General features: G+C 37.8%; 1 protein-coding gene across 1 annotated transcript in view; it reads left to right on the forward strand.

Moving 5' to 3' along the window:
- ALDH1A1 (aldehyde dehydrogenase 1 family, member A1) overlaps positions 1–24,988 on the forward strand; it is a 48,201-nt gene extending 23,213 nt beyond the window's left edge. Inside the window, exons 3-13 of the mRNA XM_005868316.2 lie at positions 1,336–1,476; positions 3,763–3,892; positions 5,699–5,760; positions 7,099–7,227; positions 8,933–9,046; positions 9,674–9,776; positions 10,373–10,557; positions 13,418–13,582; positions 16,358–16,515; positions 19,087–19,161; positions 24,373–24,988. Of these exons, the coding sequence (XP_005868378.1) occupies positions 1,336–1,476; positions 3,763–3,892; positions 5,699–5,760; positions 7,099–7,227; positions 8,933–9,046; positions 9,674–9,776; positions 10,373–10,557; positions 13,418–13,582; positions 16,358–16,515; positions 19,087–19,161; positions 24,373–24,445 (1,335 nt within the window). The 3' untranslated portion in view covers positions 24,446–24,988. The remainder of the gene's footprint in view (positions 1–1,335; positions 1,477–3,762; positions 3,893–5,698; positions 5,761–7,098; positions 7,228–8,932; positions 9,047–9,673; positions 9,777–10,372; positions 10,558–13,417; positions 13,583–16,357; positions 16,516–19,086; positions 19,162–24,372) is intronic.
- The last annotated feature ends 903 nt before the right edge of the window (positions 24,989–25,891 follow it).

A 25,891-nucleotide genomic window follows, 5' to 3' on the forward strand; every position in this document is an offset into this window, starting at 1 on the left:
GTGTGTGTGTGTGTCTGCTGGGGGCCTGCCCCCAGCCACACCATGGAGGCTTGGAGCAGGAGCCCCTCTGTGTTGATCTCTCAGGCTCCTGGCCTCCACTGCATGTTGTACTCTCCCTTGAGCTATGGCCAGGATGGGGTTGCTGCTTGCAAGCTGGGCTTTCCTGCTCCAGGATCGCCATGGTGACGGGGAGGAGGCCCAGCTGGGGGCTGCCTGCAGGCCGGGCTTTCCTGCTCCTGGATCAGGCCCAGCTTGGGGCTGCCCTCAGGCCGGGCTTTCCTGCTCTCGGATCAGGCGCAGCTGGGGGCTGCCTACAGGCCGCACTTTTTTACTTACCGATGGCTGGATCACCACAGCAACCCAGGGCCCAGCGGCACTTTCCTGCTCTCCAATAGTCATAGGGTCCCAGCTGGGGGCGGGGCTTAGCAGTGCAGGGCTTAGGCGGCACGGGGGTCCCGGCTGGGGGCTCAGGTGGCACATAGGGGTCCCAGCTGGGGGCGGGGCTTATGCCCCGCTGCCCAGGGCTGCACATGAGGCCCGGATGGCAGCTCACGCTGTCCCACCCTGCCTGTAGTATAGGATAGAGGCCTGGTGCACAGGTGGGGGCCGGCTGGTTTACCCTGAAGGGTGTCCCGGATAAGGGTGGGGGTCCCGCTTGGGTGCCTGGCCAGCCTGAATGACGGGCTGATGGATTTTTTTAGGCTGCCTGCACCCCCTTTAGGGTGGGGGTCCCCACTGGGGTACCTGGCCAGTCTGGATGAGGGGCTGAGGGCCGTTTTCAGGCTGGCGGGTGACTGAAGCTCCCAGCCTCTCCTTTTTTTCTTTTTCTTTTTTTATTCTGGGATTTATTTACTTTCTATGGCTGTCACTGAAGCTGAGAGCCGCCTTTAGCTCTGAGGCTGGCTCCAGTTTGAGGCCCTCGGCTGCTGAAAGCAGATATCTGGGCTTTGTTTAGCTTCTATAATTGAAAATCTGTTGCCATCACTGCCACTCTAAGCTCTGAGCCCTCTGCCGGCTGAAAGCAGCTATCTGGAGCTTGTTTAGCTTCTATACTTGCAACATAGTTGCTTAGAGTGCAAGCTCAGAGCCCAGCAGCTGCAGGCGGGGAACCTTGGCTTCCTCCGTCACTGGAGCAAGCAAGCCTCCTGTTCGCTTCAGCTGCCTGGCTACCGGCCGCCATCTTGGTTGGCAGTTAATTTGCATATCCTGCTGATTAGCCAATGGGAAACGTTAGGGGGTATGGTCAATTTGCATGTTTCTCTTTTATTAGATAGGATTGCCACCAGATTTGCTAATATGTTTAACCTATTGAATTGAATTGCCTTTAACTTGCAGGAGGATGTTAACAAAGCAGTGAAGGCTGCACGACAGGCTTTTCAGATTGGCTCTCCCTGGCGTACTATGGATGCTTCGGAAAGAGGACGGCTACTGTACAAATTGGCGGATTTAATTGAAAGAGATCGTCTGCTGCTGGCTGTGAGTACTCACCAAACCAGGCAGCTAGTGAGATCTCTAGAAAGCATTCATTGTTTGGATTGCAAGTTGTTTTGATTTTGGTGATCACTACATGCTCTCTACAAAGAAATCAAAGAGACTTTATCTACCAGCTCTCATATAGGAACATTACCATTGAGTTTGTTTTTAGATTGAAATCTGTACTCCGGTTCTGGATGATGTTAACTTCTACTCCAAGAGTAGATTCTACAGTCTAAACTTTGGCAAACCCCAAGTTAAACCAAATTAAATAAATTTCTTTCCTTCACTCTGGAATTTCTGAGTGATTAACAAGGTACCATGTAGTGTGGATATCCTGGATAAATATACTGGATTTCTCTAACTTATTTGACCACTGTCCTCTTTGAATATAAAATCTTATAGAGTTTTTTAAAGGTGCCTAAAATATTTCTAAATCTTATTTTTCCTTAATCTAGCCCTCCAAGACACTTAATAAATGACTCCTTTTTCCCTTCCTGAAATGAATGTGCTTACAATGGTATTGATTAAATTATGTGCTTTATACAGGTGAAAAGGTGAGGAATAAAGAAAAAATCCAATTGTACATGTGTTTATAAAAATTATGATTTTATGTATACTATCTTTTAAAAAACATTTTAACAGTTAGATGAGTAAGCACATAAAATGGATGGGGGAGATTACTTCCTTATTTTCTTCTCAATTGGGTGTTATAATGAAGCCAATTTAACGCAAACCAATATAAGATCAGGTTCCAGAGTAAATATTTATTACTTTTAGACTATTAACTGACAGTAACAAAGAGGCCTACATTTGTTTAAAAAGTCAACATTAGCAATTATAGTGCCTCAAAACACCATTTATTACTCAAAGATTCAAAATATATATAATTATGCAATTAGAAGTTATATAGAATAAAACTACATTAATCAAAATGTCCTGTAGGAGGAAAGAATTTGCCAAAATTGGCTTCTCTTATTTATCTGATATGTGGATTATAGAGAGTTGACTGTTTTCCTCATCATAAGATCCTCAGGGGAAAAATAGAATAGGCATACAAAAGTCATGTGTAATTAAATTTTGAGATGGTGTGCAATATAAGGCAGAGACAGATTATATATGAAAAAAAGCTTTAATAGCTTTTCACATGTACTTTCCTGCCCCAGAGAACATAACATTCCAAAGGAAGGGAGGAAAAGAGGAGAGAGGTCATCTGATAATGCTAGGACACTAGACTAGAAAATGTTGAACTTTGCAGTCTGACCTTTAAAACAATAATTATGAGCCCAGTCAGTGTGGTTCAGTGGTTGAACGTTGACCCATGAACCAGGAGGTCATGGTTCAATTCTTAGTCAGGGCACATGCCCGGGTTGTGAGCTCGATCCCCAATGTGGGGCATGCAGGAGGCAGTCGATCGATGATTCTCTCTCATCATTGATGTTTCTACCTTTCTTTCCCTCTCCCTTTCTCTCTCTGAAAATCAACAAAAACATTTAAAAAAAACCCCACACAATAATTATGATACTAGTGGCAAAACTGGGAGTTTCACAATTAAAAATTCTGCTGAAGAAACTCATAGATGAAAGATCCAGGGGCCTGTTAACTTTGTGTGAATTGATTGCTTCTATCCAGATGGAATTCAAAAATTAAAAATAATTATTGCAGCATTATTAATAGCCACTGACACAAAATTGCCAGCCGCATTTGTATTATACAAGTGAAATCTTGTTGGAGCCCTGAACTGTCTAAGGAGACTGGTTGTGCGTGTATCAAATTGTGACCACTTCCTAGCAAGTTGGTGAGTTGGAGGACATTCGGAATGGGACAGAAGGAGCACTAGAGTTAGAAACCAGAATCTTATTAACCTTTCTATCTAGATCAGGGGTCCTCAAACTACGGCCCGCGGGCCACATGCAAATACAAATATTGTATTTGTTCCCGTTTTGTTTTTTTACTTCCAAATAAGATATGTGCAGTGTGCATAGGAATTTGTTCATAGTTTTTTTTTAAACTATAGTCCGGCCCTCCAATGGTCTGAGGGACAGTGAACTGGCCCCCTGTTTAAAAAGTTTGAGGACCCCTGATAGATCTTGCTATGTGGCCTTAAGCAAATCAAAGCAAGTCATCTTAACTCCCTTTTCAGTCTCCTTTTTAAGGAGGTTAAACAAGATGACTGCTATTTCCAGAATTTACTAGCGCATCATTATTCAAAATATTAACTATATATTTTTAATCTAAAAATTTACGGAAGTCTAGATTTGAGGTTTGATCTTTTTTATTTTTTTCCAGACAATGGAGGCAATGAATGGTGGAAAACTATTTTCCAATGCATATCTGATGGATTTAGGAGGCTGCATAAAGACATTACGCTACTGTGCAGGGTGGGCTGACAAGATCCAGGGCCGCACAATACCTATTGGTAAGTAGCTCTGAGGAGATTTCTGTAGAGCTGAATAATTCCAAACACCCCCTTTAAAGATGTCAACCAAATAAGGCAAATTTATTGTCTTCCCGACTTTGAGACAATGCAGTTCTGAACCTGGAAGTTCGGCTACAATTCATCATTTGGCTTTTAAAATTGTTTCAGCATAATCCGTGCAGAAGATAACACTACAGATGTTTTAGAAAATATTAAAGTGAGAACATTATTATGCTTGAATTACTGACTTAAGGCAATTTTCTTTCTAAGGGCCCAAACTTTTCAAAGAGGGCCACTGTAATTATTTATGCAGATTTTATTCCTAGAGGCACTTATACCCTTTCTAAATTGTAATTATTTAAGCCACTTTGCATATCATGTGTGAGTCACTTTATGATCCTCTGTGCCTGGTCTCGCTTAATTTAGCTACATCAGATTACTTAAACCAGTTCACACATGGGACTGTCTTTATAGCCTGGTTTAAGAATTTGTATGAGTGAATATTTTGTGTGTTAGTATTTTAGTAGAGTATGCACATGATGGGAAAGGGATATTTAAAAAGCATCATTTTGGAAGACATTATGGGTAGAATTTGATTCATATAAACTTACTGACTATAGAAATACAGCGCCCTCCAGGACTGGCCGTGATGGGCATTTCCAATGTAATTAGAGCATCCAGCAGGTTAGAAGTGAGAGCCAGGAAGTTAAAAGGGGAGAGCGAGAGCCTGGTGATACCAAGAAATGTGGCTATTTTAGAAACTCTTACTTAACCCTTTGACAAAATGGGAGGAGTCAGTTAAAGTTACCAATAGATTTTGATAAGGAGCCTTCTTGCTATGAGAGCCCGGGAGTTTTTGTGGGAACTAGGCCAGAGAACACACAGCACAATGTAACCTCAGGACAACCACATCAAACCCTGAGGCATATGAAGAAGTCAAGTCCAGATTGAAAAGAAATGTACTTTGGACATTTTTTTTTCATGGATTAAGAGAGTTTGCTTTTATTGTTTTGTAGGCAAAAACAAAACATTTTAGAACATGCCAATATGAAAGATTTATTGCTCTTAAGAAGATTTTTTTTAATTCTGCTACTTTTCAATTTTACTATTGTTTAAATTATATTATTTAAAAATTTTTCCATCATTACTGGTAGAACTTAGAGCTTCCAGAAACAGAACTTTAATAGTTCTTTTCTTAGTCACACGCCTTTTACTTCCTTTCTCATGAAAGAAAGGAAACCTGGAGAATAAGGATGCTTTAGAAAACAGCCCTCCTGTATGGTGAGAGAGAGAATGAAATATCTTTCAGATATTTTCCAATTTTGCATTTTGGCTTTGGCCTAGTTCAGTTTTATGGTTTCTCTCATCTCAAATTGCTATGTAAGACTCAAATGTGGAATCTAATGTACAAAATAAACTGCTGGAAAAATAGATCCAGAGACATCGAAGCATAGAACAGACTGTGGAACCTCAGGGAAGGCAGGGGTGGGAAGAGATCAAAGAACTTGTATGCATGTATGCAAACCCATGGACACAGATAATAGGGGGGTGAAGGCCTAGGGCAGACAGTGGGGGTAGGCTAGAAGGGGTCAATGGGGCGGGGGAGGGAGATGTGTAATGCTTTCAGTAATAAAGATTTAATTTTAAAAATTGCTATTTGAAAGCTCAAATTTTTATTTTGCAAATAGTTGGAGATATCTTGTTTTATTATTGCTGTCTGTACCTTCCTCCCACATCAGCCCCAAATTACCATTTCATGGATGTCAGTCACATTATATATAAATGATAATGTGTTTTATTTTCTAGATGGAGACTTTTTTACTTATACAAGACATGAGCCTATTGGTGTGTGTGGCCAAATCATTCCTGTAAGTTGGTCTCCTATTTAATTTTCAATCTTAAAAAGAAAATGAGTTCTAATTGTATTTCATTTGGTAATGAGGCTTTCTCCAGGACAAATGGATGCTTAGATGTTTGCCAAATGTGTGACAAATGTAGTAACTGTTGAACTTGTGTCTCCCTGTGACTGAATTCCATAGAAATGAATTACATAATCCAGAAATCTATCTATATCCTGCATATCTCTTGAGAGTGTTTCAATATTACAGCATCAACAAATCTTGACCTTTTACTCAATGGTTTGTTTTTAAAATGCTGTATTATATACTCTTTTTGAGTCTTCGTTTTTATAAAGCAGCATTATATACTCTTTTCAAATCCTAAATTTTTTAAGTTAAAATGGAAGAAACTGTTGGAGCACTGTATGGAATATAGCCTCACTTTACATAAGAAGCTTTGATACTTCAAATTCCTGATAGAGAAGGTAGTATTTTACAGCAGAATTATGAAGATTTTCTTTTAAGCTCCACAAATAGGAAACTATCTAATTAGATTGCATTTTAACTGTCATATTTTAAAAAGGCCAAATAAAACGATGGTAAAATGTCCCAAAGTTCCTAGAGGAGGAAGTAGCAATGACTTATCTTCTGCTTCAATGAGATTGAAATGTATACGTATCAACACTGAATGAAATTTCTTCTTAGTTCAAAAATTCCAATAAAATCCATAACACAACACAATCTCAAATACAAATAATAGCTAATATTTACTGCCCGCCTGTGATGAACCAAGTGTGTTAAGTACTTGGCCCACTTTCTCCATGAATCTCCAGGACAGCTTTCTGAGATAGAGAAGACTTGCATCAACATGTACAGGTGATGAACTCATGCTGAGAGAGCATGCAACTCGTCTGAATTCACATGGCCGATTGGTGGTTGAGCTAAGATGTGAACCAAGCTCTCAGCCTTCAGACCTGAGACTTATTTGCCTTGAACAAGATATTTGTCTTAGAAATAAATGCTACTAATTTGAAACACTTACATATAACTTACAGTATGTTTAACAGTAATGCTTGATTTCCAAACCATGCAGTGGTTTTTGTTTTTTTCCTGGTAGAAAAAGCTCAGGATAACAGCACTTGATATGTTGTGGCCCCCTCTTGCTCCTCTTCTGTGTCCAGTTTCTTCCCAACCTTCTTAGCATTTATGAGTTGCTTTTAGCAAATAATTTAGTTAGAATACTCCTGATTAAACAAACCTACTACAATTATTATTTAACATCTACAGGAAGTGTATAATGTAGAAGTCAGATTAGTGACTGTGACTTTCAGCAATTCAAAGACTCTATTGTTTCCTCTTGCCTTCTAGTGGAATTTCCCGTTGGTTATGCTCATTTGGAAAATAGGGCCTGCCCTCAGCTGCGGAAACACAGTGGTTGTCAAACCGGCAGAGCAAACTCCTCTCACTGCTCTTCACGTGGCATCTTTAATAAAAGAGGTAAGTTTCCTAAAGCAAAATATGCACAAGACTCAGGAGCCCTGCCTTGCAATAGGAAGACCTCATTTGCTGCTACTGTAAACTGCATTGCTTGCCAATGGCTCCTGTCCAGTGCAGACACATTTAGCATGGCTGCCGGCTGGGCGCTCTGCGGGCAGTCAACCAAAATGAGCCTCTGCCCAAAGGGAGACAGGGAGCCAGACTCAGAGGCTTCATGTCAAACAGTCGCCTCATGATCACTTTTTTGTTTCTCATCCCAACTCTCATGAATGAAAAATTCATATTAAAATTGGTACAATTTTCATTAAAATGTTGAAATGTATGTTGGTTTATAACTGCCATTAATGGTCTGGAGTTTCTGCAAATTGTCTGAATAGTTCATCCGAAGGTTGGAGGCCTCTGTGCCAAAACGCTTGCTTGTCATGTTGAGCCACATTATTTTTAAACACATCTACTCACAAGGGGATCTGTTGACATTCTCTTTTCTATTGTGGATTCCTCTAAAGATACCTTCTTGGTCAATAGAAACATAAATTTAGGAATACTGAACCCATATTTTAAAAAGACTCTTCACTTCAAATTTTAAAAAGTGAAAAGAGAAAGCAGATGGAGGGTTGAGGAACTGGGTGAAAAAAAAGGTGAAGGGATTAAGAAATACAGATTAGTAATTGAAAAAACAGTCTCAGGGATGTACAGCACAGCATAGGGAATATAGTCAATAATATTGCAATAACGGTATGGTGCTGTGGGTACTTGAAATATGGGGGGGGGGATCACTTTGTAATGTATATGATTACCTAACCATTATGTTGTACACTTGAAACTAATCAAAAATAATATTGAGCCGAAACCGGTTTGGCTCAGTGGATAGAGCGTCGGCCTGCGGACTGAAAGGTCCCGGGTTCGATTCCGGTCAAGGGCATGTACCTGGGTTGCGGGCACATCCCCAGTAGGAGATGTGCAGGAGGCGGCTGATCGATGTTTCTCTCTCATCGATGTTTCTAACTCTCTATCTCTCTCCCTTCCTCTCTGTAAAAAATCAATAAAATATATTTTAAAAAAATAAAAATAATAATAATATTGAATGTAAACTGTAATTGAAAAATAAAATTTAAATAAAACGAGGCATTGTGATATAAATAACATGAAATTTTGATGTGCACATGTCGGTTGCAACACTGTTTTCTACCTGGTAATTATTTAACTAGGAATAAAATCAATCTGTGAACCTTAATCATGAATGGATGATAGTTCTTATCTAACATTGTACTGATCACATAATGCCAATGGGAATTTGTAACCCAGTTGTTATGCCCCGAACAATCAACAGGTAGAAACTAAAATGTGGGATCCCTTTAGCTGTTTATTTTTGCTTTCCTTCTATGCGAGTAATTTACCAGACACTTCTATACAGATTATCCTTTTGTATTGCTATTATGCAATTTGAGACAGCCATCACTGGAGCAATAATCTATAAAAGTCAAACATGGACTTATCCTGAGAAGAAATGTTCCCTCAACAATGCAACCAGCCCTTGAGGTTACTTTAGTGGCTAACAAATGAAATAATAATAGTGATAATAATAGTGAAACCACTTAAGTGAATCTTGTTTGATATGGAAGCTCATAAAGTTAACACAGAGTGGCAGCTTCGATCCCATGTTCTTCTCATTTCTGTCATAACTGTTTTACTTTGCATCTTTTAGGCAGGCTTTCCTCCTGGAGTTGTGAATATTGTCCCTGGTTATGGGCCGACTGCAGGGGCTGCCATTTCTTCTCACATGGACGTAGACAAAGTGGCCTTCACTGGATCTACGGAGGTAACATCATTTCCTTAGGCCAGTCGTTAAGAAGGTCTGCATCTCCAGCTGTCAGAAGTGTGTTCTATGTAACTGTTTTTAAGCCGACATTTCCTTAAAACAAAAGTTCCTTTTTAATGATTTGTTCCTTATTCTAACCTTCAAGCATGTTTATAGAACATAAGCAGATGTGGTTGAGATGAAACGAAATACCTGTTACCAACTCAGAAGGACTGGGGTGAGCTGCTTTCAGTGTGCTCATTCCTTTCCCTGATGAGAAATATGACCAGTTGTTAGACCTGGGCGTTTGGTTAGGTCCAGTTTATGACAGAAAATATAAATTAGGCTACAATGATTTGTATGAATAAATGTAATTTTACCCTGTAGATTATAAAACCTAAACAGCAGAGCCTCACCCTTAGCTCCTTATTTGGCGCTCTCTCTTCTATGAACATTCTGAAAGGCCAGCAGCTCAGCTTCCCTGGATGTTGTTGCTGGCCCAGCCTAACTTTTCTGCCTCTCTGGCTCCAGGTGGGCCTTTTAGAAGGTTAATGAACAAGGGCCCAAACCATATTAAAGTAAAATGCTAAATAAGCCTGCCTTCACGAGAGCAGGGTAAGCCTCCTCTTTTGTAACGCTCCATTTCAGGTTGGCAAAATGATCAAAGAAGCTGCAGGGAAAAGCAATCTGAAGAGGGTGACCCTGGAGCTCGGCGGAAAGAGCCCTTGCATTGTGTTTGCTGACGCAGACTGTGAGTAGAAGCCACTTGCTAACTTCTCCCTCTTCATCCTTCCTGGTGTCTGCTAATGTCATCCAGTGAACCCGAAGTTTACAAAGGGGTTTGCTTCTAACGTCAAAGTGTAAGGCCTTAATCAGAGTCCAGAATTACTCTTGAGAAATCTCTTAACTTGTCCTAACGTGATAACTCTAGGTAAGTCTAACAGAGACACTCTTTCTTTCTGGTTAGGAATAGATTACTATTCTCCCAGCTGAACTCTGGACGAACTAATGGTTTTTCACTTAGGAGCCACAACATATTTTTTAAATTCCGTACCTTTAAATATTAACATCACATTAAGAAGAGTGAGATACCCTCAGACATATTGGACTAAGGCCAACGACCACATTTATTCAGATTCTACTATTTGTTGCCGTCATTTCAGAAGCAGAAAGGATTAGAAAGGTTAATTTGTCACCTGGCTGATAAGAGGTGGAATATATTGAATCAATGTCTGACTACATGACTCATGATTTTTCTGTAACACCGTATTGCCTTTGAGAAATGTGTATAAAAATATATCATCTTTAGAAAAGATCTCTTTTTTAACATGAGTGTCTTCTTTGCAGTGGACAATGCCGTTGAATTTGCACACCTTGGGTTATTCTACCACCAGGGCCAATGTTGTATAGCTGCATCCCGGCTTTTTGTGGAAGAATCAATTTATGATGAGTTTGTTCGAAGGAGTGTTGAGCGAGCTAAAAAGTATGTTCTTGGAAATCCTCTGACCCCAGGAGTCAGTCAAGGCCCTCAGGTGAGTATGAAGGAATAGCCTTTTCAGGGGACACTATCAAGTGTCCTCTTTAAGCCTAGTTTTTATTGAATAGCATTACTTCCCAGATATGTAGTATCTTCCTAGGTGACAATATTATAACAGTGTGATTTAAAAGACAATCTAACTCCCAACAATTTTTACATCTAAGAGTTTAACAGTCATGTTGGGAATTAAAGATGTGAGGGAAAATAACAAATTATATAAATTTCTTGTTTTCTTCAATCTTCATGCTTCTTGATTTCTATATACAGTTTCCTGTCCACTTGGAAGTTCTTAAACAATGATATCACTTAGTTCTTCCTCAGAATCAATCCTTTGTCTCAGCTTCCATCCCACAGAGGCACCCAGCACATTCCTAAATTCTCTCCAATGCTTTCAGTTGCTCTAATGGTGACACATGTCCTGAAAGGTCTTGAGTTCCTGGGTTTGTAGCAAACTTCTCATCTTAGTTAAAAACCGATCATTCCTCTAGGGTCCCCCATTTCTTCTGTCTTCCTAGAACCATCACCAATAAGAGTGTCTCTTTCTTTAACTCTTTCTCTTATCCAAAGGTGACCCTTCCCTCTTCCTTGCCCAGTTCTTTTTTATGGAAGCTCCCGGACCTTTGGTTCTAAACTTACTCCTACCCTTTGGGATCTTGATCTAGAGCAGAGAATTTCACCCTCCTCCCCACCAAAGAGACAACTGGTATTGTTTGAGATATTTCCAGTTGTCACAACTAGGGGCAAGGAGTGGTTCTACTGTCATCTAGTGGGTAGAAGCCAGAGATGTTACTTAACACCTTACAATGCACAGGAGAGCCCCACATCAAAGATTTTTCTGGCCCAAATGTCAATAGGGCCTCTGTTGAGAAATCCTGCTCTAGAGACTACACATTAAGCTCAGAGGCTCTATTCTTTCACAATATTCATATATACTGTTCCACTTGATTTGGGGGGAAAAAACACTATTATTGACTTATTCACTAAGCCAAAGATAAATCTGATTAACCACAAGTTATCAGCAAAACCCTGGGATAGGTACCTGGCAGTGCCAAAAGAAACAGGTTATGCTACCCAACCTCATAAAGTTTAGAGTTGAGATACGTTAAAAGGCTGTCCTGTAGTTTCCTGCTCATGCAAGATATCCTAGTAGGAAAATCTTAGGAGTTAGGCAATGCCAAACATTCAGACATAAAAGCTTGAAAATAGCTGGCAAAAAAGGTAATAAGTGGCTGAGTGTTATCCCTTTATGCTTTGTATTTATTTTGGAGTCACATTTTGCTATAACGTAGTGCTGGTTGTCTGACCACATTGTCCGTAACAAGACATTAAAATATAAATTCCTGTAATTTTAGAAGTTAGTGACCATGTAAGTTTTCTAACAAATAATTCTTTAGCTTCTATATGCCAGTGCATAAGCAGGGATTGCATTGTCACCAAAGATACATCATGAGATTAAAAAAATAATTTTTGGAGGTATAGTCAGATTAATGTATTGGAATAGGCCAGAGAAGTTTGTAGGAAGTGCATGGATCTTTGACTATTTATTGACAGAATATCTTCACCAGGCAGAGCTACCTAACCTCACCTCTTCGTCTGGTTGTATTAAATATTATACAGTAATTTAAATATTACCTCTTATTAAATCAATACTACAGCTTCATTTATCTGATGGAAATGAAGAAACATTTTGTTTTTGGAATATTCCATTAAATATTGTGCACTGAGGAGCATTGAGCAACGTTGTACGGAATGTTGTGCCAATCTTAGAAAATGGTTTCCACTTTCCAAATAGCATTTAATCTAATTGGCTATGGTTGCTGAGTTGTGTGCAGTTAGAACTTTATAAAACCTTTTATTGGGCCTTGGAAGATGGGGGAGATTTCAGAGTCAGAGAAGAAAATAAAGAACAACATTTTTTTTTTAAGTAGTGAGAAAAGACAAGTTAGCCTGGTAACTCACCTTAACCCCTCGATCTCTGAAGATTTCCCTTTAAAACCTCAGCCACACCTGAGACAAAACAGTCTTCACCAGTGGTTTGGCGTCCAGGAGTCACCCAATCCCTCAATGTCCCAACATAGGAATTGAGGCAACAGGTGGCACCATTCTGGTGCGTGGAGGGGAGGTGTGTGCTCTTGGTGTTCCCAGACAAAACTCTGCACTCATTTTTTTCTGCTTATAAAATATTATTTAACAAACCATTAAAGTTCTGTAATTTTTCGTTACATGTTTAGATGTGGCCCATTTAATGAAGAGGGATGGCAACAATCAGAATGGGCCAGAAATTAAAACCAGACCTACTATTTACCCCAGGGGACCAGAACTGGGAAGGATGGCCAGGCTGTGGTCAGCATGGACCCAGCCGTGAGGGATGACCAGAAATGAGGAGAACCAGACAGGGGTCCAGGAGTCTTCCTAAAGTCCCGTAGCATCTTCTTTCCAACTGTTATATCTAATTCAACCCAGTACCGAAGTTCTTTTTTTCTGCTATCACTCTTTTTTTTTTCCGTTAGGACTCTAGTTTCCAGTGTGTTTGATTATTAACAGGCATTTCTTCCAGTGTGAAAAAATGAGTCATGTGCTTGCAGTGCCAATAGGCTTTTCTTATACAACTGTAAAAAAAAAAAATACTAAATACAAATCTCTATCTTCAAGATACATGGAAATGTCATAAAAAATGTCTTCAAAAGTCATATGAAAGTAAAATATACCCAAAGGATGAATCTGAGCCTCTGTCCGCTGTGTTGATTATTTGACTTAACAATAGCATTCTGAAGCCCTCCGTATCAGGCCTCGCAATTATTTTCTTTACAAGTTGTTAAATTTCTTTTCCTTTTCATGTGGTATTTTTCAAATAGATTGATAAGGAACAATATGAAAAAATACTTGACCTCATCGAGAGTGGGAAGAAAGAAGGGGCCAAGCTGGAATGTGGTGGAGGCCCCTGGGGGAATAAAGGCTACTTTATCCAGCCCACGGTTTTCTCTAATGTCACAGATGAGATGCGCATTGCCAAAGAGGAGGTAAATGGTTTCATTCTGCTCTGTTCCCTCTATTGCCACATTTTGTCTGCGGGTGTGTACACAGTGTCCCTTGAAAATTCTCTCTTTGAACATCTTTCTCAGTAAATGTTACTTTTTATTTCTGTTATTGATAAAGGTTTAAAGTTGTGATCAAGACTAAAAATAGTAAGGAATGTATTGGGCAGGCCAACAATATCCAGCCAAATACAGATCAGAATGCTGAACAATTTCTAGGTGCTTCCTTCACAGACTTAAATAGAAAAGAAAATTGTCTCTTTAATATTGCTTTTTCTCCTTTGGAATTAAAATATTTGAAAATAATGGGAAAGGATAAAATTATATGCAGTTTTTTACTTAAGCTTTTTATTTTGAGATAACTGTAGATTTAGTTGCTGTAGTAAGGAGGAATACAGAAAAATCCATCTACTCTTTATCCAGTTTCCTTCAATGGTAACATCTTGCAAAACTATAGTATCACAGCAAGTATGTTGACATTGAAACAATTAAGACACAGAACCACATTTCATCACCACATGACACCTTCATGCTTCCATTTAATAGCCTAATCCATGTCCCTTCTACCCAACCTTGGCTTTCCCTTCACCACAAATCTATTCCCTATTTCTATAATTTTGTCATTATAAGAATGTTAAACAAGTGAAATCATACTTCATGTAACCTTTCAGGATTCACTTTTTTTCACTCAACACAATTCTCTCTATATAGATTCATCTAGGTGTTGCATGTAAGAATAGTTTTTCCTTTTTATTGCTGAGTAGTATTCCATAATATGATGTACCACAGTTTGTTTAACCGTTCACCCACTGAAGAACTTTTGTGTTGTTTCCAGTTTGGGACTTCTATGGATAATGCTGCTATAAACATTGGTGTATAGGTTTTTGTGTGAACATAAGTCTTCATTTCTCTGGCAGAAATGCCCAGGAGTACAATAGCTGAGTCATATGTTAAATGCAGTTTAAGAAACTTCCCAACTGTTTTCTAGAGTAGCTGAGAGATTTCACATTCCCATTAGCCATATATGAGTGGTCCAGTTTCTCTGTATTTTTTTCATATTCTGTTCATTCAACAAATGTTTATTTCAAGTTTATGAAATGACAGAGAATCTAAGTGGGTTATTTTCTTTCCCAAAATGTCATCAAATTAGGGGGAAAGTGCAGAACCATTTCCGATCTGCAAACAGGAAATAAATAGGAAAAAACCCACAAAAAAACAAATGCATGTGGATAATCAAACAACTTCTTTTCTCCACATCAGTTCAGCCCTCCACTGAATTATAACTTGCATTTGCTGATTTCAAATATTTGCCTTATTAGGTCATTCTTGCTTATCTTGGTTGACAGCAGATAGAATTAGAAAAAAAACTTCAAGCATGTATTGTGTGCCTACAATATTCATGGTAGAACAGCTTGTGTGTTACTTCAGAGTAAGAGTCTGACCAGGCCGTGGTGGCTCAGTGGTTGAGCGTTGACCTATGATCCAGGAGGTCACGGTTTAATTCCCAGTTAGGACATATGCCCGGTTGTGAGCTAGATCCCTAATCCTGTAGGAGGCAGCCAATCAATGATTCTCTCTCATTATTGATGTTTCTACCTTTCCCTCTCTCTTCCTCTCTGAAATCGATATATATAAAAGTAGGAGCCTGGGGCCAAATGCTGTGTTCAATTAAAATTATGTAATATATTAATATATCTATTACAGTAGCTGGTTCACAGGCCAATATCCTTAGATTTATAACCTTCGGATTTATACTCAGCCTCTACTGAATGGTAGCTTCCCCCTCCTACACTTAGAGCAATGATGAACATCAGAAAACTATCCTTTCTGATTTTTGTCTTCTCTAATTGACATTTCCTAGAAAATTCTGGTAACACTCAAAGGAGCCCTCTTTACTTTCAATATATGTGTTATGGAACAATAATATAGGAGTTTACTTTTTAAGAGAAACCCCAGTTGTTTTTCTCCTACCAGGAGGTAAGATACAGAATGAGTTGAGTTTGGGCTGCACTAACTAAAGAGTTCAGCAAAAGTGAAAGTGTTCAGGCTAGAATGAGCAAATTGTGAATTTGTTTCCTGTGCTCTGATTATAATCATTGTCAATGAATTCATGCTTTGGTTAGTACAGAGTGAATAAGGATTTAAGCTCTGGCAGTAATGAATCATTCTGTTCAGTATGTGAGTTAAATAAGACTTGGCTGAAGTGTAGAATCTGAACAAGATTTGGCTGACGTGTAGAATCTGAACAAAAATTCATGTTGTTTCACCTAACTTGATTGATTATGAAAATATCTAAGACCAATATAATAGTTGATATTTCAATTGATGGTAAACTGATATTTACAACATTATTATCAATCATTGCCTATTCATGTATCCAGTAGAACAAACATTGCTTTCTTGGTTTGCTGTTTATGTAGTTACTTGGAAGATGAGGAAAACTAGGGAGAAAATTTAAAACGTTCCTAAATAGAAAAGCAACTCTGTAGTTAATGATTTCATGCATAATCATTAAGTTCTTGAAAGAGTAATTCCAATTCTAGAAAACGAATTATGCCTTATTTGTATCCCATCTTGTTCCAAAGAGAATGTAACACGTTTTAACTTAGCATTCCAGCAGTTACCATTTTGATCCTTACACATGAGATGAGAAGCAAAATCTTAATTTAGGATTATTTATAAGGCAGAAAATTATATTATCTAAAATATTTAGTTTTAACCTATTACTTTGATTTATTTCATTCATTTCTTGTGGTGTAGATATTTGGACCAGTGCAGCAAATCATGAAGTTTAAATCTTTAGATGATGTGATCAAGAGAGCAAACAATACTTTATATGGCTTATCAGCAGGAATCTTTACCAAAGACCTTGATAAAGCCATAACAGTCTCCTCTGCTCTGCAGGCCGGAACAGTGTGGTAAGTCAGACCTATAAATACTGGCTTTTCAATGATAACTACATTAATAGGTTACTTTATCCTTTTCATTTGGAATCGCATGGCCTGGTGGAAAACAGTTGTTACCAAAAACAAAACACACTCACACACCCTCTATGATTTTGGAAGGATATTTTCTTTAACTCCTTCCAGCCTCCTGAAATTGCTTGCCCCAAGTATGGATGCTAGGCAGGAGCAATTGGTTTGCACTGCCTTCTTTATATTCATTATCTTATTTTACATTACAGCTGCTTAAGTATGTTAAATTTACCAGTGGAAAAAACGAAAGCTTAGCAAGATCACACAATGAATGACAGCTGAAACTCAGACTTATTTCAAACTCTACAGCAGTGGTTCTCTACCTTGGCTGTACATTAGAGTCACCTGAGGAGCATTCAACATACATACACTGATTTGTGGTGAGGAGAGTGTGCATTAAACCTACTGATCATATCACTCTCCGTGACTGAGTCTGGGCAAAGCTCTTTTATTTAAGGAGTACTTTTCAAAGATGTCATGATTCTCATGTGTAACCGAGATAGAGGACCACTGCTCAAAAGCCTGATTCTTTCTATAATGCGGTGCTGTCTTTCAGAGACTCTTAATAAAATTAAATCATCAGTATGGCTGGTGACTAATGTAGAATTATCCCATGATACATTTATTAACTTACTCACATACAATAGCAATGATGAATTTTATTATCTCCATTTACTAAAGAATTCCTATGTATCAAGCACCATATAAAGTACAATTCTATACATCATCTTACACCTTGAAACAACCCTGTTAAATATAACCATGCCCTTTTTACAGAGGGGAAAACATGCTTAGAGAAGCTAGATAACTTTCCCACTGTTCCTCAGGTTCTGAGGGCCAAAACCAGAGTGTGTGGGCAGAGCACCTCCCATTATAACAAGAAGGAATCTTAAAAAGAGAATCAATTGGCAAGGCTGATCATTTTGAACTTACATTTTCTCTAACTCAATATTCTCTGTTTACTAGCACTAACATAGTTTCATTTCCAGTGCTTTTAAAAAAAGACAAGGTTTCAGGTTTTTGACTTTTGGAATCACACAATGTTATATGCCTATCTGATTGGGAAGCTTATTATGACATCATTCCACCCAGTGGCGTGGGAATCCCCAGTCAGAATTTCTTTACTATTAAAACAGAGGCGACTAGATTCTTATTACTGTATATCTTAAAACACAATGATGTTCTGGCATTGTCCCAGAAATAGTCACTACATGGTGTTTTCCAGATAATTACTGAATTCCAGAGTTTTGGGGATTTTACTCATAATTTCAAATTAATGATTCAATTTTGCAGTTGAAAGAATAATTAAACAAAGCTGAGATAAGTTGTCTTTTGAAAGTGTAAGTTTATTTAAAGAACTATCTTCCAGGAAGAGAGGCTGGATAAGAACTCTGTGGTCCACCGAAAATATGGAACTCTGGAAAATGGATAGCAAATGCTGTAACTGAGAAAATGTCTAAGTATTATCTCAGGATCAATTAATAACCAAACTCTCCCAAGCATAATATAATTTAACTAGAAGTCACACTATTGTTTACCTATCATAATGGCATAAAGAGAGGAAAAGTGTTTTAAAAGAACGTTGTTCCTCCTTTAAATAATATTGTTTTCCTCTTATGTTTAATGAGAGTCATGTCGATAATTAAATTTTACTGTTCACTTTGACCGCCAGGAAATTCAAAGCTAAACAATTTGTTCATGTCCTGCATAACTACATTCCCCCTTTTCTTGATCTTTTATCATAATTTTTTCTTTAGTTCTAATCACTCATGTTTTTGTAATTATATTTGTTCAGAAATATGGCAAGGAGTAAACAGTTAATAATGAAATCCAACTCCTGCCAAAGCCTCAGTTTAAGCAGTTATTGAACCAATTAATGAAAAAAGTGAACTGAGTAACATGATACATATTGTCATTGCAAAAGAAAATTGACTCTAGCCTGTTAAGCACATAACTCACGAGAATTATAAGCTAATTGAGTGTCAGCAGTAACCCAGCCAACAAACTCCAGTATTTAGCAAGCCTTTGTCCTAAGGCATAAAAGCTATTCTAATTCAAACTACAACTTCTGAGGAACATATGTCCTACCCAAATGGCTACCCACATGCTGAGTTGTACCCTTATATTTGTTTCTAGGTTGCATATATACATATACCAGCAATTTTCAACCAGTGTGCCACAGGAATTTTTAAAACATGCAGTACCTAACTATTTAGTCTGGGGCACTTACCTCTTTTCCCTTAGATTGTAAAAAAAAAAAAAAAAATACAATAGCCAACACAACAACCATCCAGTGTGAGTAAATTATACCTGTGTGTTTTGGTGTGCCATAGAATTTTAATAATTTATGTATGCCATGAGATGAAAATTGCTGATTTATACTTATTGCAATGAATATGTTATATTGAAATTAATGGAATTTTTAAAGAACTCGCTGAATTTCTAAAATTCCAGATTTAGGGGTTATTTCATTGGTTCATTATGATCTATAATATACTTTTTTTTTCTTTCCAGGGTGAATTGCTATAGCATGGTGTCTGCCCAGTGTCCCTTTGGTGGATTCAAGATGTCTGGAAATGGACGAGAACTGTAAGAATAACCTTTTATTAAGATAAATACTTATCTTGATAAAAATAGTTGTCACTCTCAGGGAATTAATCCATAGTCACTACTTAAATTAAAACTTGCCTCTGTTCTTTCCTCTGTTCATACTACCAAATAGCTTTTTAAATGCTGGGTTTACCCAGTAAATACAAAAAGGTAATGGCAGAAGGGAAATATAACTTAGGTCCCCTATAAATAGGAGTTTACTAACTTTGGTTATTGAAAACTTTCCCAGAAAGAAGCTAGAAACTACAAATTGGTGATTGTAAGAAGTGTGCAAAAATAAGAACACTATGATTATTTGAAAATACCTCTTAAGTAGATTAGGTGCCTTTATCTAAAAAAATTTTCAGCCCAGCTGGTGTGGCCCAGCGGTTGAATGTCAACCCATGCACCAAGAGGTCACAGGTTCGATTCCTGGTCAGGGCACGTGCCTGGGTTGCAGGCTCAATCCCCAGTAGGGGGCCTGCAAGAGGCAGCAGACCAATGTTTCTATCTCTCCCTCACCTTTCTTCCCCTATGTTTAAATTTAAAATATGTTTTTAAATTTTTTTTTCAATATTGAGCTTAATGTGAACTCCAAAATTTTAAATTACCTGAATGAGTTTTTCTTGGTACTAAAATCTAAACTGAAAAGGAAATTTGAATAAAGATTTTGTTCTTTTCTTAATCCTCACCCGAGGAGTAAGGATATTTTACCCATTGGATTTTGTTTTTTTATAGAGTGGGAGGGAGAGAAAGGAGAAACATGGATGTGAGAGAGACATACTGGTTGGTTGCCTCCCACACTCACCCTGTGTAGGGCCAGGAATTGAACTTGCAACCCAGGTACACGCCCTAGGCCAGAAATCAAACCAGTGACCCTACAGTGCGCAGGCTGATGCTCTAACCACTTAGCAACATTCGCAAAGGAAAACATGTTTTATAGTCATGATGAAATTGAGAATATATATAAAAATGCATTTAGAAACCTTCAATGGCTTTTTAAACAACATATAGACTTTTTAAATGTACACATAGAAAATAATGGCAATACGTTTGCTTAATTTTGTTCAAGCAATTTAACCATTTCATTTCTTAAAACTTTTTTATATTTAGCAATAAATTTTAAAAGTCTTCAAGATAAAAGACATATCATATACAAACCTTATGGAATCAAATATAGTAAAGCTGCCCATTTTATGAATAACAAGTAAGAGTGAGTCTCAGTTTCTAAAGGTCATGAATGCATGTACTTTGTCATTTAAATAAGTCAACAAAATTACAAATAACCAACTATCTTTGGAGAGCTGGTGAAAGAAGGAAATGATAAAATTATTCACCTTCTTCTCAATATACATTAATTAAGTACTTGTATGTATATAAGGACCAGGGAGTCCCAGAAACATGATACCATGTCCCATCCTTCATGTAATTGTGGTGGCAGGAGGAATGTGTACCAAAATATATAGTGCAAAATAGCCTACATATGCTATAAAATGAATTGTATTAGATTGGGAGTCCATACCTAAGGGAGGTAAAGCAGTAAAGTGCAGAGCACAGTATTATTGAAGGACAGAACTTTGGGGCACCACTAGAGTATAACATTTCTGGCATCTAACACAACTTTAATCTGTCCAAGGACAGAATTTGTGGTGGGAGAAGAAAATAGGTCTGTGAGCTCCTTTACATGTTTAAGATTCTATGGTTGTAACTACAGTGGGGCCTTGACTTACGAGTGTCCCGACTAATGAGTTTTTTGAGATACCAGCTGTCTCTCGGCCGATTTTTTGCATTGAGTTGATAGAGTAATTTGAGTTAACAAGCTCCTTAACGAGCTCGGTCTCAGAACAAATTAAACTCGTAAGTCAAGGCCCCACTGTAGTAGAAATTCAGTAGATAAAAACTTAATGGTAGTTGATAAAATAAGAGAAGATCTCAGAAAAGATAGGACTTGATCTAGGGGATGAAACAAGTGTAGAAACTCAGTAAGTGGAGAAAAGGCAGTTCCGAACAGAATGTTACATGTGGCATGTTGATGGGCTAGTGTTGGTTGGCTGGTGGGGATTTATGGAGTTGGGAAGAATGAGTCCAGAGTTAAATAGGATATGAATTAAGAAGTTTTGAATTCAAGAGAATTTGATTCCATCTTATTAGTGGGGCAGTGAAAAGCTGTGGACATCTTTAGAATGCTGTTGAGGAGGTAGAGAGTGGCAAAAGGTCAACCCGTAAAAAAGTGCATGGCACAGTACAGGAAACATAATTATAGATTAACCAACTTACATTTGAATTCCGACTCCACTGTTTGCTAGCCTTGAAGCCTGCTCCAAGTTGTACAACTTTTGAGCCTCTGTTTTCTCCTGTTCAATATGGAGATGTTAACATTCCTGTTAAGATGAGTGTGAGAGTAAAATGACCTACTGTCCTACTGCATGTTCATGCCCTAGCATTGATACTCTCACAAAGTGGGGACTCAGCAAATGGAGCCTGCCTTCCCTACCTCTTTTTCTTTATAATATCCATTATTAGCGAGTCTCTTGGAAAAAACTAATTACTTTGTACAAAAAGCTATAGCAAAGGTTAGATTATTCTGAAGGACATGTCAATTTTGTTTAATACAATTTGGTCAAGCCATAAGGAAATTGAGAAAGAAAGGGATGAAAAAACAGGAACCAACCCTCAGTAATTTCCTGAAAATCTGGAATGTTGGCATAGATAATTTTCTCCTTTAAAATACAAAGGAAAAAGTTTTATGGTAAATACTACTTCAAAAATTCTAGCTGAGGATGCTGCCATTAATGTCCACCTGAAACCAAATTTGGCAACCTTAATAAACAAGCCATTTTCTACAAGATGATCAAAGAGAATTATTGAAGCGATCACTTCAAACAACTCCCAAGAGTTCAATTATAATTTATCCTCAACGATTGAAAGGCAGAATTCATCAGTTGGGAACAGAGTCCTCACAGACCTAAAACTAGTGGTATGTAGACCCCATGTGGTGGTGATGCTGAGTGCCTGAACCTTCACTGGATTCTAGATCATGGTGCTGGCACTGGAATTCATTAAATGACAGAAATTCCCCTTTGTGTGTAATTGCACGCATTGTTACTTAGGTTAACCTAAGTTGAGAGTTAACTGCCATTTCAAATTTGATTGGCTCTCAGCACCTCACAAGAGATGTCTTTCCTCCTGTCCCTTTTGGAAAAGGGGAGCATGAGAATTTTATAAACTATTGAGCTTATAGAGAGAGCTCACATGAATTTTGTTTTGCTTGATTATATTTGCTAAGTCAGCTCAGCAAACATTTCCTCCTTACTTGATTAGTATCTGGCTCATTTCTGCGTCCAGACTGAAAAACAGATGCTTGGGACTAGAGCAGTGGTTCTCAACCTTGGCTGCACATTAGAATCACCTGGGAATCTTGTTAAAATCCTGATTTCTGGGCCTCATTAGTAACAAAGAAACAGAATTTCTGGAGGATGAGGCCCAGAAATCAGGATTTTAACAAGATTCCCAGGTGATTCTAAAGTGCAGCCAAGGTTGAGAACCACTGGACTAGAGTGTAGGTCCTGGAGGAGAAACATGGGTATCACCTGAAAGTCTATTGGAAATGCAGAGTCTCAGGCCTCTCTCCGACCTACTGAAACAGACCAGCATTCAGTCAGGTCCCAGGTTATTGGTATATTGAAGCTTTCAGAAGCACAGAACTAGTCATCCACTGACGAGTAAGATTAAGTAAAGAGGTGTTTTTGTGTTATGTCATAGACATATATATGCATAGATATATTAAGGAGCAGAAGTTACTTCAACCTGAGTACGACAATAACCACAATACTATCTTGACAGTTTCGAGTGTCCTGTAACCCAAAATACAATGGAAAGTCTATTGGCAAAAATCACGGATTAATTTCTCTAACTTTGTGCGATAAAATACTATCCTTTAATGGGTTTCAGACAACTGAGGCTAAACCCTTTAATTACTTTGAAGAGCATGCTCACTGAAGCTTTTAGAAGGCATTTTCTGAAGCTTAATGGCCCAAGAAAATAATCAGTGTAAGAGGATTAGGTTACCCAGGAGAAAAAGATGCCTTCTACATACCTGCCTACATCGCTAGAAGGGAGGGGTAGAAAAGGATCAAGATCTTTTTCCTCTGTACGCCTACATGTGCATTATGATATGATTTTAAGAGTACTTGTAGGTGCATGTAATTTAATGCTCTGATCAAAACAATACAGAGAATAACTTAGCCTAATCTTTTTAGTCATCTATTTAACAAAGGACGTATCATAGTTTTGAAAACTGGTAGAAGGTCTTGATAAACCTGATAACATACCAGGTCCCAATTGATTGACTCAGGTTAATTCCTGATCATTTGGGTTGTATTTAAGAGAAAAAAAAAAAACATGGGAGGGGCTAGATGACTAGAAAAACGCAGCAACCACAAAAAGTCCAAAAGGTCTGAATTTAGGCCAATGAACCCTCTCCCCTTCATAAAAACAAAATAGATAAACAAAAAAGAAAAACCTATAACAATAGGTCAGATATTTTTTTTATTTTGACCTATTAAGAATCAAAAGATATTAAAACTATAGCCAGAAAATACTTTGTTTCAAGCCCTCTCTAATAGAGCATGTTAGAATGAAGATGGAATCATGGTCATTTTTAACCCCCTCATCTGGGCCAATCACATGAATTTACTAATCTTTCTGTACTATTCAAATGGATTATACAGGGTGAGGCAAAAGTAGGTTTACAGTTGAGTACATGAAACAGTTTATCCTAGTATTTATTTCATTATTTTCCATACGAACAACTGTAAACCCACTTCTGTCCCACCACCCTGTATATTACTATATCTCCTCTTGTACTGTGTCTTATTTATTTTAACCTAACCTAGAATTTGTGTGTGTATGTGGTGAGCTCTTTTATGGTTAAGTAGAACAATGTCAAAAATTGACAATTTCTGTGAAAATCAACTGAGTATACATGCTCATTGAAAATGCAAAAAAAAAAAATTGTTTGAAAGTTTCCCCTCAAGGAGATTTATGTAAGACCAGATATCTTATGGTTGGCTAGCTGCTATTTGACATGCTTCTGTACACAGAAAATATCTTCCATTTTTCCCAGCCAGATAAGCAGGAACCAAATCATGGACTGTTGCATTTTGTAGTGCTGTGCTAAATTCTCTGGGTTTTTTCCCCCACTCTCTCTAGGGGAGAATACGGTCTCCATGAATACACAGAGGTTAAGACAGTCACAATGAAAATTTCTCAGAAGAACTCATAAAGAAACTACATGGAAAGACAGAAGAATCCTCAATGGCTAAGCATCTCATGCTGTCACTAATATATTATGGTGGGTTTTAAATACAAAAATGTTTTCTTGACTTTTTTTTAAAAAAAACATAAGCTGATCATATTAGCATTGATACTACACATAGAATACTTAAGTGTAGCTTATCCTGAATCATTTGCCTTCTGGTATGTGACCTCCAAGTCCTATCTGTAATAAAAAGGATGGATTTAGATGGAAGATCTCTCTAGCTCCATAATAGTCATGTGCTTTTCTTTGTAGCTACTTGTCCAGGATAATCATTGTATAGAAGAGGACCAGTTGTCACTTAGCTTCTTCCCATTAACAGCCCCTTGAATTACTTAACAAGCTTGTTAACTGTAGGGTAGATGTACTCTGTTCCATTTAGTTGTGAAGTCCTTAGATTTTGTTGAAATGTATCCAACAATGTCATGTCTTCTTCTCAAATGAAGTAATCCCTGAAATACTTAGCTGTAATCTAATCACAGAGCTTAATAAAAACAACCTTGCATGATTCTGGTTAAGTTTGAATTTTTTTAAGTTGAAGTCTTGGTTATGGTGAATTATTCTCCCTGTCGCTCTAAATCAGTGTTAATTTGAGCATAAAGATGCATTTAAAAATAAAAGTCTAGTCTACCTAATCTCAAATGGATAAACATTTTATTTTCCAGAGGAATTGTTGAAATTAATAGCAAACATTTGCGATAGATGGTCCCCATCCTTCAACAAGCATTTATTGAGTTCCTACAAAGTTATGGGATTAAAACACATAGAATTCTATGTTAGGTGTTATAGAAAACAGGTGAATAGTGGATGGTCCATGATCTCAATTTAGTGGAGAACAAAAATACTATCAAAAAGAAAGGAAAGAAGGGAGAGGAGGGAGGGAGAAAGGAAAAGGAAAGAAAGAAAGAAATGGAGCTTATAATGGAAATGAGAATTCTAAGAACCATAAGAGTGCTATAATGTGCCAAAAGGGTAGCAATGACCTCTAACTGCAGGAATTGAGTCTGGCCTCATGGAGAAAATTTGACTGGATATGAACCTTAATTGATGATTGATTTGTAGTGAAAAGGGGGGAAAGAGGTTCCACAACATAGTCTCTCAAGACAGGTTCCATTGGAAAAAGTTTTTGAAAAATTCTATAAACATAATATCCCCTCTAATAGTTTCAAATTGAACATTGTCATATTCCAGGTTCTGAAAAGCCTTAAAAAACTAATACATTTTTCACCCAAATTTATTTAACCAGAGAACTTGCCTTTACCCTATCCTCATTTAATACCAATTAACACTAAGAAACCCATGCTGGAAGATGCTGTTCTATGCAACAAGTGTTCTGTGTGTTCTGAGGAGATATCTGGGGATCAAGGGGGAGCAGCTGAAATAACATCCTCTGTATAAAACTGGACCATACTT

The sequence above is a fragment of the Myotis brandtii genome, unplaced genomic scaffold, assembly GCF_000412655.1.
Source record: "Myotis brandtii unplaced genomic scaffold, ASM41265v1 scaffold266, whole genome shotgun sequence".
Taxonomy (NCBI): Eukaryota; Metazoa; Chordata; class Mammalia; order Chiroptera; family Vespertilionidae; genus Myotis; species Myotis brandtii.